This window comes from Wyeomyia smithii, chromosome 3 (genome assembly GCF_029784165.1).
Source record: "Wyeomyia smithii strain HCP4-BCI-WySm-NY-G18 chromosome 3, ASM2978416v1, whole genome shotgun sequence".
In the NCBI taxonomy this organism is placed as follows: Eukaryota; Metazoa; Arthropoda; class Insecta; order Diptera; family Culicidae; genus Wyeomyia; species Wyeomyia smithii.
Window position 1 is genome coordinate 61,841,795 of NC_073696.1, and position 13,833 is coordinate 61,855,627.

Here is a 13,833-nt window from a genome sequence, read left to right on the forward strand (position 1 = left end):
TCCATAAACGGTTTTGAACTCTCGATGCCCTTCAGTCGCTGGTTTTTAAACAACTAAAAATATAAGACGCTACAATTAAATCACCAAAAGGTTTGTTAATCATATGTCTCAGTTTCGTTCATCACATTGTGCTAACTCTTCCGTCATTTGTTTTTTTTTGTGAAAATCTTTCTTGAGTCTTCCTTGGCTTGGGGCTTTCAGTTGCACCAGCATCATAGTTCGGAACGCTTGTGACGCCTTCCGTACTGCCTACCATTCGAAAGAACACGTCCAGCCGTGGGTTGAAAGGGCACCTCCACAGTTACTATTCATCGACACAGCACATAGCATCGCAGCATCAGTCGGAATGCAAATAACGTTGAGAAGATCAACTCGTAAGCAAAGCTACTCGAAAAGAGTTGTAGAAATGCTTCCAGATACGTTGGGTAGGTTCAGTTCAGCGGAAAAAGCACAAGAGAAAAACGGGCTGCTCAAATGCCTCCTGTCTACTCTTACAAACCACCGCTCTAATGGTTCGGCAATGCTCCATCACCATAGGACATATAACAAGGATTACGTGCCTATGAAAAGCCACATGTTTTAATCACTCTATCACCGCACCATGTTTTTGTTTGTTTGCTGCGCCCTCCTCGGTAAAAAAGTGGTACCCGAGAAAATGGTTTGATGACAGAAGTGATATGTTATAAAAGAGTATTAAAATATTTTTTTTTATAATTGGGTATTCACAATTAACAAGCATTTACTGTAAGAGACAATGCACTTTCGTTCGCGTTTTTCTGATAAAGTCGAAGTTACAGTAAGAGTAACGGTGTTTACTTGCAACGTTAAATCGCTTTCGATGAAAATTAGCCGAAATATTGGTTCATTAATTTCTTAAGTTCAAAAGCGGTTTAAAGAGAATGTTAAATTCATTTCGCCTAATGGTGAGTTTAATTATTGAAAGAAAGGCGAAGTCAAAAAAAAATATTTAAAGATTTAATTTTCACGCAGTAAGGTTCTATTTAGGTACTATATTAATAATTTCCCTTGAGACATCTTTTTCTCCAGGAATTTACTGTTTACGAGATTGTTAATATTGCTAGAATGTTTTATGCTAACGTCCCCGGGGAAGGATAAAAATTAGTCTGCCGGTAAACTGGTCCATTCCGAATGCAGTACTAACTTTATGGTCCGAGATCCAAGACCGGGTCTGCCCTGTTTAAGGGGTGGCTAATTCAGTTGTTTTTTCTCCAGCACCAGCAGTGCCGCCATACTTTGCCAACGTAAACAAACTGAAAGTCGAGTGCAGAGCTGACATTCGCAAGAGGCGGATTCTTTACTGGGCTGGTAGCTCTTGTCATACACTTGTTACAGTCCAGCGCTCAACGAGCTTGCAAATAGCGAGTTGTTGTTTTCTAGGAATGAATTACTGCGAATCAGGAGAGGACACCGGCGAAGACTGGCGAGCTGCTGAAAATAAGTACGGAATCACTAACCCCCGACTGCGAACGTTCTGTCGCCCATGTTGTACATTTACGATGCGCCCATTCGCAGGAGTTTATGCAGCTGTTATGTATGTTGCGAAGTTGAAGCTGTGAAAAGGGCTTCACTGAGAACTAGTTATTTGGAAGCTTGAAAAATAGAACATAAATACCTCAAAATATTTTTTTAAGCAATGGTTCATGAATTCTATAGCTTTTGTAAAGAAACCAGAAATTTGTGGTACCATTTGTGCTTTAGCAGAAGGATGATATTCTCGCACATAAAACGTATCAAAAGGACAGAAAATTGACGTATTGTGAGGGGACTAATTTTATGGGTTAAGGGTTGGAACAATCCCGAAAGGTTCGCCGGTTGCTTTCTATATCGACTGCAGGTGTTCGTAACCGTAGCGTGAGAACCAATTTCATTTGTGCAAACTTTGTGAAAACCGCTTTGTTTAGCCTACCTACTATAGAGGGAGACCTTCCCCGATGTTGCTGAAACGAAAATGGTCCAATCTTTTATGCAAACTGCCGTCCGCTGACCGTTCCTTTTTTCTAGTGCCGGTGGCATTATACAGACTGTAGGCAACAGGCAAGCCCGGCACATGGAACAGAAAAGATTGACTAAATTGGATTTCCAACATCAAAACGATGCTGGAAAGTAGATGTTAATGGAAAAGGTGGCGGTCAAATTAGTTACATGTCAACCTTTTAGGCGACAGTGAGATGCAGTACTTGATGGTGTAAAATGCTCTGGTACCTGCAACCTTTTACGATTGGATCGTCCGTTGATGGTTATTGCTAGGTATTAACCTGTACAAATTAATAACCATGCTACAAATGAAAAGTGTAGTGCGGGGCAAAAGTTTGCATTGATATTTTTTAAACATTCGAGTAACAAAACTTGCAACACTGTATAAATTTGACACATAACAACGTCAGCTAACAACACGTGTGAATGTGAATGTGAATGTAATTCTTTCAAGAGTTGGACTTCAACTCTTAATAGAGGGAGGAATTTTGATTTTTAAGATGATGTGCGAACTTTAATTTCAATTCTCGGACTATAAATAAAAATCGCAATTCCGTCATGGTGTTTTATCCGGGACAGGGAACTGAATAAAATATATTTGTTCAAGTCTATATCACACTTTTTAGTTCGTTCATTTTTCATAGTTACATTGTCTACTTTGCACATTACTCTACCGTTGGTTTTAACACAAACAGATAGATTTAGATTTTATTCGTATAATCTCAAAAAACGAAAGACTAAAATGATCGAACACCGCCCATGAGCCTAACTAAGCCTACGAGCGTGAGCCGCACTGGTCAACTTGATTACATCCCCTATATTGACTACAGTCCGGCTTTTGTTTCTCGCTTCAGCCGAAAAAGAAAATGATTTATCTCTCGCAAAATTTTGACATCATAATTCACTTCATGAAAGCAGAACCATGAATCACGGCCCGGATGATTGGACGCGCTCTCCCCTTTTCCACAACTAAAGGGAGGGAAGGAAGAGGGAGGAGTTTCTGTCTGGTTCGCTGTGAACCATTGCAGCCTGAAGGATTTTCGTACGTTATAATCAATTTTTGGTCCGCCGCTTTCATTGCTTCGCGTCCCGTCGGTTTGGCCTACCTGTAAGCTAAATAAAAAAGATTTCATTAGAACACGTACTTGTTGATTTAGAAGATGAAATTGATTTTTTCGTTGCTTTTGTATTCAGCTGCTTGTGCAAAACTGGTCGGATATTGCTTCTGTCTACCATCCATGCCCAGGGCTGTGTTATGTGTAATGGCATGTCATATATAATTTATCGTTACACTAGACGAACTCATCGCCCTGCAAAATAGCTATTGAATATTTTAGGCTGTAAGTTTTTGTAGAAGAACGTTCAATGTAACAAAAGAATTGCTTAATGTATAAAACTCATTCAGCAGAATGGAAACCTTAATCAGAATTTGTTGCAAGCATCTACTTAATTTCAAACTAAACCGAAAAGCAGAGGTAACGACTATTGATTTTTCTTCGAAGCTATCAACTATCCTCGTTGGTTGTCGACTGTCACCCCCCCCACAACAAGTGCATTATTATTCGCTACTGGACAATATCCATGAATGGTGCCAATCAGAAGTCATGATCAACAGTACAAAACCCCTCTCGCGTAGAGCCTATCCGTGCTGTATCGCATATGCATCTTAATTAAGTGCATCCCCAATGGCTGCATAGTTGCAGTTTTGCAGGCTTACAGCACTGTGTCTCTCTTTTCTGTCATGAAAACCGGGACAGCACACATGCTACACAGTTTGTGACAAGTACCATTAGACAGTGTGTGACCTTGATACGGATAAAGAATAATCAGCCCTTGTGTAATGACTTGTTCGTTTGAGCTTTAGTTCAAAGCATCAGTTATATAAGGGTGTGTGAAAGTATGTATTGCTTTGAGTGAACTGTATTTTCGTATTCCTTCGCCACAAAAGTGATTCACAATTGTGGTGATGATGTACATAATGCACCCATGATAAAAGGAAATGTACAAAATGACGGCCAAAATTGTGCCGAATGTTAATTTTTTTATTTATTGTTGGAAGAAACACACCAGTTTCAAACAATGAGGCGTGAGGTTTTAGCATCAGCAGTTCCATAGAAAATTTATCGACTCTTCAATTTTAATCAACATATATATTTGTTTCTTTTTCAAAAAAAAAAACTGTGGAGGATGGTCCACGACGAAAAATTTAAGACTGTAATTTCGCCAGAAATATTGCACGCAATCTAGTCTTAAGAAAATTTGTTACAAAAAGCCACCGTTAATGTTACATCAGATTTCCAACAATCATAAATATTTTACTATATAATAGATTGCAATCGTCGTTGGATAAGTAAAATGTTTAACAATTTTATTAGTTATCATTATTACTTCACGGTTTTGCAAGGGAAAATGAATGGAAAGTTTCAAAATCGATTTTCCCCGCATAAATCAATCAATCACGTCATTAAATAAAATTAAATTAAAGTCAAGAATAGACACCCTCTGTCTACTGTGACAACCTTTGCTTTTCTCCTTGCCCACTTCCGGAGCTTTATTGAACTAAGATCAACTTTATGTCGTGCAGGTAAAATTTGTCTCAAAAGTTTGTGGCAATTTTCTCTTTCTTACGGCATAACGGCTTACGGCTATTACGGCAAAAGCAAAATCTTTTTACACTGCGAGTAACTTTGAATAAAATGCAATTAATGTTCAAGTAACTAAATATTATGCATTGATTGGTAGCCGCAGATACGTAAATACCATGAACATGTCATGACGTCATTATAACTTCCTTACCAATAGAATTTTAAAAGGCTTTCTCCAAGGGCTTTCATCCGATGGGGTAAAAATTTATAATCTTGATAATCGGCATGTGGCACTTCAAATCATATTATTAACTAGTTTCATTGAAGCCAGGATCACATTGACCACACCGGAGCATATTTCAAATACCACCGGGAAAGCCGTCAGTTTTGTGACTTGATTCAGTACATTTGGCACCTCTGATAACCCTTGGAATCATTCATAAATCACAGAAGAGCTTGAGTGCATGGTTCTAAGTCGAGTAATTAATTTATTTATCAGCGAGATATCAGTAATAGATGAGAAATATGTGTCAGTAACATCCAACTAGCCTCAGACCATGTCGGGCTTACCCCACTCACTGGGTGACGGTGTTACCCCGACAGCACACATTTTTTTAAAAAGAGTATTTCTACAAATTTATCGCTTCAATTTACCTCAGATCGAATTCCTGTGATTGCTAACAATACAGGCAATAAATTGTAGAGCAACGAAAGATTATTTTAGTCTTTTTAAATGGATAAAAGCTTATGTTTCACTCACGAAAAATTACATCCGTTTACGCATCAGCTGCAGTAGCGTATTTTTTGTCTATTATTTTGAGGTTTGACGTTTCACGGTGGCTTCGATGTGTCTTAAAATGTCTAAAACATTAAATACCAACACTTCACATATTCCAAAACACAGTTAATTAGCGTTTTCTAGTAAAATCCCAGGGGAGTACCCCTACTGTTGAAAAATAGTTTTTTTTAAGATAAGTGCGCGGAAAAATATGCTGCGCGGATTTACCCGTAGTCACGGTACTTCAAAAATTCGCTAAGAAACACCATCGGTATTGTCACTATAGTGAACCAGGTCAGGCCAATTTTCTAGTCATTGCAAATTGTCATTTGCATATGACGCGAGATGATTCTCGTTTTCTTATTATTTCTAGCAGTATTAACCTAATCATCGAACGGTTTTTCTGAATTGTGTAGTTGTAGTCAATCTAGCGGGATGCTCAGCATTACATCTTACTAAATGACTCAATCACCTACAAACAATGTGTAACGCAGTCCGTCCTCTTTTTCGGATTCCCTCATCATATCACCTACACCGCGCAGCTTGCTTATTGCGTTAGTCCTCTCCGCAGATATTTAATACAATCACGTTGATTCTACGCTGATCGTGTCTTATAAACAACCTCTTCAAATATTTGTTTATCTCATATAATTTGCTTAGATTGTCGCTGCATATTCCAAAATATTATTCCTGACCTTTTAAATTTTTCCTTATTTTCATCTTAATGGTGGTGTTAACTTCATCTTTTCGAAAGTATTAAATCAGCAAACATCGTGAAAAGATTTCTCAGCATTTTTTGCGATTTTTTACGCGAACTGCGGAATGTCACGTGTTGCGCAAAAAGCGACTTAAGCGTATTAGGAACGAGGATTATTCTTTATCTTCAATTCTACAGACACATTCTCGCGTAACGGGACAACGCTTTGACTCGACCTACAGTCACATTTTCGCCTATAGTTTTAGAACGAAACCAAAAACCCTCAAATATTTTTACATATTCGGAAGAGCATTAAAATTTCCATAAAACAACATTATTCTCATTTGATTTTAGGTTCACAACCAATTCTTAGAAACGATAGTAGAGTGTGACGGGACAACGCGAGCAAAATTAAATTTTCTTCACCCTCTTTCGCTAAAGTTTAAATCCTGCTGCCTCCTAAATCCTAATTATGAGCACAGACCGATAAAGTCTTCTACGTTTTGTTCTTGTATAAAAAATGAACAAATTGGTTGAATGTTACACTCAAATACTTGTTTATTTAATTTTTATCGAGGTTTCCAAAACGTGACAAGCTATTTGAAAAGGGTTTTTACTCGCGTTGCCCCGTCACGAAATTAAATAATTGTAAAATTACTGTTGGGCATAGCGAGGAACGAATCAAATCCATAAACTTTATTCAAACAAATGTGACTTATAAAATTCCTGAGGAATATTGAGCTAAGTTAGACTAAGTCATTATATATTTTTTAATACCTACTTTAGTGATTCTCGCTAGCGTTAACGAATTTCGAGGGAGATCTACTCCACTTCTAGGCTTAGGCTTAGAAATTTTTATACGATAGATAAAACCGGAATTCCTATTTGCGGGTTTCGCTGCCTAGCCGTGCAACCTGTTCCGAATCGCAGTGCGATTTAAATATATTAATCTAGTGAATCTCCGGGCAAATCTAATTATAAACATGTGCACTAGTAATTAAGGCAAATAGGTTAGGAATTATATAAGTATCATTACATTTCTCACCGTTCTGTACGTTTGGCATTGAGTTTAGCAAGTAATTTTAGAAACTAGATAGTGTATAGTTCACTAGGTTCAAGCCGGTAGATTTAAGGTAGATTTAATCAGATTAAAGAATAATTAGAAATTCCTTTAAGATTCTTCGCACTAGCAGTACAACCAATAATGTTCAAATGCCTCGCTCCTATCTGATGATGACACATGACATTCGCTTCGTCCGCTTTGATCGTGGTTCGATCGTGACGATCCACATAGGAGTAAATCAAGTAAAAACCTGATCAAAAGTGAAAAAAGTAAAAGTTTATTAATCATGTTCTGCATAGTCTTATTTTGAAGTGTGTTACCTACTGAATCTTCTGACAGCTTATGGGCATTAGACTGGGACACGGTTATATGGGAAAAAAGCGATGGTGTTATTTTTTCGCTCCCATGCACTTTTTCGTGTTTCTTATGGGTCCTATAACAACTGTGTAACTTTTCAGATCGATCGGTGAAACGCCCGATTTGCGCCCGATTTTTAAAGCTTCCATACGATTTTATATGGGAAAAAACACTTTTTCAAAACTTTTTGTATAGAAATGTCCAGTTGGCTCCTAAAAATATATCAATACATGATATTTATAGGAAATTTTCCTGGGAAAAACTCTTCTGAAGACCGCAAGGCGCTACCTTGCTTGTGAAAAAAGATATTCACCCCAGACTGATTGAATATCTGACGAACGGTTCACCATTGAATTTTACTAGCAATGCTGCTGCAGCATGCTGCTGTTGCAAATTCAACCATGTGATGAGAAATCATATCGCTTAAATTTATCTTGGAGGCTTCCCTGAAGATACTATGAGCAAAAATCACACTTTGAAAATTAATTCCACGCGAAATTATTCCTCATACTTAAGCAAGTTTGCAACAGCAGCATGCTGCAGCAGTGTTGCTGGAAAATTTTAATGGCGAGCCGTCCGTCAGACATTCAATCAGTTTAGGGTGAATAGCCGTTTCTACAAGCATCGTAGCGCCTTACGGTCTTCAGAAGAGTTTTTTCCAGGAAAATTTCCTACAAATATAACGTATTGATATTTTTTTAAGAGCCAACTTGACATCTCTAGAGAATAAGTATTGAAAAAGTGGATTTTCTCATATAAAATCGTATGGAAACTTTAAAAATCTGGTGCAAATCGGGCGTTTCACCGATCGATCTGAAAAGTAACGCAGATGTTATGGGACCCATAAGGAACACGAAAAGTGCATGGGAGCTAACATTTGTTTTTTGTCCCACCCTAATGAGCATCCAGAAGTATTGTTAACCTTTGTTACAGCTGGTTGAAATCGATAGAATTTTAGCTTTCTGTTGTTGCATTCGATGCTCCCGTACCGTTCACTTTTTTTTTCAAAACAATCAAGTGCAACGTAGGGATTTATCATCAAACCAACTATGGGGATTGTCAAAGAAGGTTAGTTTAATCAATCTGTTAACTTCAAATGCTTATAAGTAGTCTCGATATTGCCAGGGAACATATCAATAATCATAAAAATGCTGTAAATGAGATTTTTTATGTCATATTATATGAGGTAAGTTAAGTATCAATGAGTTACAATGTAAACAGTCAATTGCAAATGAAAGCATGTATGTTTTTGGTCAAACTGGTAGTATCAGATCATCCGAACCAATCCGAACTCATGAGTTAAATCATTGTGAAAATCATCGAAAAATTTCAACTTTTCAGCTTCCGGCAGTGTTTTTGACTTAGTTACAAGAACATACCTCTGTTATGTAATGAGTGGTCTGAGAAATTCTCAACAGGTTGCTATTGAATTCGGATCCTTCGATTACGAGTTCTAGGCCAAAATCCAAGAAAAACGGTCAAACTTTTTCGTCCGAAGCAATGCAAATGTTGCGAGTGAAATGTTCGTACACGGACAATGATGATAATACTAGTGACTCTTCAGATTCTTCTGAAGGCTCAGATTGACTAATAATCAAAATAGTGTTAACCCCGATCCTCACTGATCTGAAATACACTTATGTTTCATTTATAAAGGTTCAGTAGAGAACAAACTACCTTTCAATCCGAACTACATCATCAGAAAAGTAACAAATCACTCGAAGGTGGGTTATTCTATGAAATTTTTAGTCTCGACTATTTATTTTACTATATTTTCGATCCATACGTTTCCAGTCACAAAAACCTTCAAAATAATTTTGATCAGGTTTGGTATTCTAAGTGCTCCACTATGCTATCAGTCGTGTGAAGTGATAGTAGCTGCTGTGGCCGAACATTTCGACAGGGCGCAGTCAACAATTACTTTGGGTTATTATGGTTATTATGGGTTATTATGAGGCGCTCAAAAATTACGTTCCGCAAACAGAAATAATGATCACTTTTAAATGAATATTGTCAATTATCACTACATAACTCGTGCATGTGCATACGATAAACCGGATTATTGTACCTCAAAAATGAAAATGTATTTCAACATCGAAGTTTGGCGAACTTTTTCGACACATACAATGGGACGCAACATTCAGGATTAAATAAACGGTAAAAGAAATGATTGTTTTTATGACAAAACTTTAACGCATTTGCAATTGTGGCACAGTACAAAATTGTTCATATTCATTTATGAGGGCGGTTTATTTACAAAATACGAAACGTAGCGTAACAGTAATAAAATTCAAGTCAAACCAGAATTAACAACTTCATACTTTGCGCTAGTTATGACTCCATCTGGTCCAACGGTGAAGATATGGAGCTGACTTATTCCCGGATACGCGCTAGATCCGTCGAATATTGGGTTGTTGTTATTATGCAGACAATTTGAATCAAATCTTTACACATAGAACAGAACAACTCAAAGAGCATGGTGTTCGTTTAGTTAGAAGCACGCGCAGACACACACATACATACACTCAAACACGCAAACATGTTATCATAATCAAAATATGCTTGTGACATGTATTGAATCATTTTATTCTCCGTGTCAAAAAAAAAAAGACTAAAGAATATTATTTGTATATATTTTAGGCAGCGTATATTCATTGTATAACGCAAATTTATGAGTGTTCAAACTAACCCTTATTAGTATTTTAGAGCGTATTTTTTAGTGCGGGATGTTTTGTTATATCGCCAAGACAAACTTCCTCTTTATCCTAGGAGCGTTGCGTTATTAATAGAAGGCACCTTTCACATTTCGGTTAATATAAAGTCTAAAAACACACAGACTTTGTTGGCTGATATTAAGGCATCATTTTCTAGGCGAACATGGGTTAGAAAAGCTAAGAATGTGTCCCCTATGTTATAAGACTATGGCTGTCCTTTTTTACAAGAAATGAAAATATAAGTTCGTAAGTTAAAATGCATCTGTTAAGCAACCCAAATGTGAGATAATATGACCCTGCTTGTCGCTAAATCGATTATGGCTAGATAATGGATATCAATTTAAATTATATTTTTAATATTAATTCTACAACTATGACTAAATAAATACACACCTCTTTCTCCAATTACAGGTCCACCTCGCGCTACGCCGACCTGGAGAAGCCAAAAAAGAAAAAGACACTTAGTTCCACCAGCCTAGTTTCCATACCAAATACCATAAAGTTAAGCATGTTAAATAGCGGTTTAATTTCATTAGGTAAGTGTAAGTGCACTCCTAAGAGTAAGGTCCATTTGCATAAACAACCCAAAAGTTGCAAAATGTACCTACTTCTAATGAAATTTTCTCGTTTTTCATTTCATGGTCTTGCCTCTCGGTGACCCGTTCCAGATAAAGTTAAAATTTCTGCCAGAGGTGAGTGTCTAGAAAGTAAAGCGAACTTTTTTTTTACATTTGCGGCTTCCTTCCCCGGCTGGTTTCCTTTTTTGCTCGACTCGAACCACTCAAATCGACAGCTGTTGATAGAATATGCATTTCGGTTAATTGATTTCTGTCCAGCGTTTTGCACCATTTTGTGATAGCTATAAAAAGTAATCGTCCAAGTCATCTCGGAAACTATTTTCTACCTGAGGGTTCTATTATTAAAACGCTTTCAATGGCAGAAAAAATCATTGTGATCTAACCGAGCTTGCCGTATTCATACAATAGATTTCATCAGGCGTTTGACTAGTATCTCTTTTCTAGCCGCGGAATGGGGTGAAGTTTAACACTTACAATTTGTTATAAAAAGGTACTGATCTTACAATACTAGATCATGTTTACGTGTCCTCGAATACAACTTTTACAAGATTCACGTGCCAGTCAAATGACCGGGACTTTTTTTCATATTTTTTAGAAATTTTTCTATAATAAGTAAAAAAAAATGAATGATAAAACAAATGATTTACCAGCAAATCACAAAAATTTGAATTTCAAAGCTAATAATAGTTTTATAATGACATAGATCATTATTGTTAAGAGTAAAATAGTAAGTAAGTAAATTTCCAGCCAAAACGGCTATAATTCAACATGATACATAGCTATTCAGTTTCCCAAAGTGGCCGTGATTGATTTGCTATGTAAGTATCGTCAGATAATATGTTTCTTATAGAATGTATGGATTTAATGAAAGATCAATTTTACCCCTATTAATCTTTTAGGACCTCAGAGAATTATTGTATTCATTTCAAAAAGTAAACGATTGAAATTACACTTATAGCCGTATGGTTTGTATCAATTTTACCCCATTCCATGGTACCGTAAACTGGGGTGACTTTGATCACCGGGGTGACTTTGATCACTGTACCTCTTTTTTGAAAATGTGGTAAAAAAGCGCTCGTAGTGCTTGGGACTTGTCGTAATCTTCACTGAATGCGTGGATATATGTTCGCATGGCTACTACTCATGCATTTCCTGCTATTTAAAGAGTGTTTTTCATGCTAAAATATTAATTGAAAATAAAGTGTATTTTTAGCGATTTTTGTTGCATACAAACAATCGGTTCAAGCAGATTCAAAACAACAAGTTGCAATACGTAAAGTTTTTTTTATTTTGTTCCCAGATTAGTTCTTAAGATGAACAAATATTATAACAATACATTTTATTGTTATTTTTGCAAGTTTTTCCTCAAAGGCAATGTTGAGTCCCAATATTCTCCGCAGCGTATTACATATTTCTTCTTAACAAAACCCCAAGACGTGAAGTAACATGCAAATTTAGCCAATTTCATAAGTCATATTCCTCGTGGACTAGTTTTTGATGATTTTAGACCACCTTCTCTCTCAGTGGATAACAATTCATATATACTCTAAAAATTTTGTATGAATCTCGTACATTCGCCATTATAAACTGTTCACGTAGAATGTGAATGGCCCCCATATTACTTTCCATATTTATAAACTCGTTTAAGCCGTTTAAGGCTGTTCGATTTAGTGAAAGTAGCAAAGTGTTACACCAAATTCATCAAAACAGTGAAGTGATCAAAGTCACCCCGGAATGATGATTGGTGTAAATTTTTTAGAGCATGTTTAAAAACAGCAAAAATGTTGCTAAACTTTTGAAGTAGTGACTGAATCTTTTTCAATGCATGCCAGTACTTATTTTAAAAAAAATCGAATAAAATTGTTTTTAGTATATTCTGAAAATATTTGAGATACAATCAAAAAAGTGATCAAAGTCACCCCAATTTACGGTACCTGATTTTAATTGATTCCCAATACAAGATGCGATGTGGAAAGGGGATCCGGGATGTTATTGGAAGAGTAAGACGATGTCCGGGATGTTGAATCAATATTTTTCCCCGTTTTATTTTTTTTACCTTCACCGAATGGACGGACCTGGCCGGATGTGCTGCAGATGAGAAGAATCCGCTGTCGCAAACGATGCCGGATAAACCAACGGAGCTGCGGCACTTTGTCAAATTGTGCGAGCAGCGGCGGAAGTTTCCCATCCTATACAAGCTCGAATTCCAGACGGCTGTGAAGGTGGAGACCAACACGTGCAGGCACGCGGTGCGCAAATCCAACGCCCACAAGAACCAAAATCCCAAATGCATTCCATACGACTACAACCGGGTCGTACTCGGCAAGTACGAAAACATCCCAGATACCGACTACGTAAACGCGTCCTATGTCGATGTAAGTATATTTGTTTTCTCCAAAGGGGAGAGTGATTCTGTACCTCCGTTCTTGCATATGGTTAGCTAAATGTAATTTTCAATGAGTTCTTTTCACGCGCAAAATAGTATCAAACTCTTCTGCGACAATCAGTCATTCATGTTCTGAAACTATTCCTTGGAATTGTACCTAATAGAAAATAGCTAACAACCTCAACATGAATGTAAATTGTTCTCGCTCGAAGCAATCATGCACGGGGGAATAAAGCTTGAATACGTTACTGTTCTACCGCACATCGTCATATTCTTCTGATCAATATTCTATGCATTTCTTTCCCGGACGGTTCCACACTTTCGGCGCCCGTTTGATGCTGATGGTCTTCCGGGTGCAGAGTTTACTGAAACCAAATGCATACATCGTAACGCAGGGACCAACGGAGGAGACAGTGTTAGACTTTTGGCGGATGGTGTGGCAGGAGAACTGCAGTGCAATTGTGATGCTGACGAAAACTTTTGATTTTACCAAAGTAAGTACCAAGCAAAACTCTTTTGAAAATTTTCGTTCCATGGTATGGGTACATACACGACAAGGCATACAGTAAGACAAGGAATTCTTGTATGATGTTTGTTCGATTTTCAGTTTTTAGGTCAATTTACGACTTCCTAGAATTCCAATCAGAAATTTTCAGCCTCTTGTCATATTTTCATCTAAC

At 37.1% G+C, this 13,833-nt stretch overlaps 1 protein-coding gene across 16 annotated transcripts in view; it reads left to right on the forward strand.

The window, feature by feature from the left end:
- The window catches only part of LOC129732233 (receptor-type tyrosine-protein phosphatase kappa), a 191,279-nt gene that overhangs the window by 154,693 nt on the left and 22,753 nt on the right, over positions 1-13,833 (forward strand). For all 16 annotated transcript variants that reach the window (XR_008729205.1, XM_055692893.1, XM_055692894.1 and 13 more), the window contains 4 exons: positions 10,601-10,725; positions 10,858-10,881; positions 12,862-13,142; positions 13,513-13,647. Coding sequence is in view for 15 of the 16 variants with exons in the window: in XM_055692893.1 (XP_055548868.1) it covers positions 10,601-10,725; positions 10,858-10,881; positions 12,862-13,142; positions 13,513-13,647 (565 nt within the window). In the remaining variant the exon portion in view is untranslated. The remainder of the gene's footprint in view (positions 1-10,600; positions 10,726-10,857; positions 10,882-12,861; positions 13,143-13,512; positions 13,648-13,833) is intronic.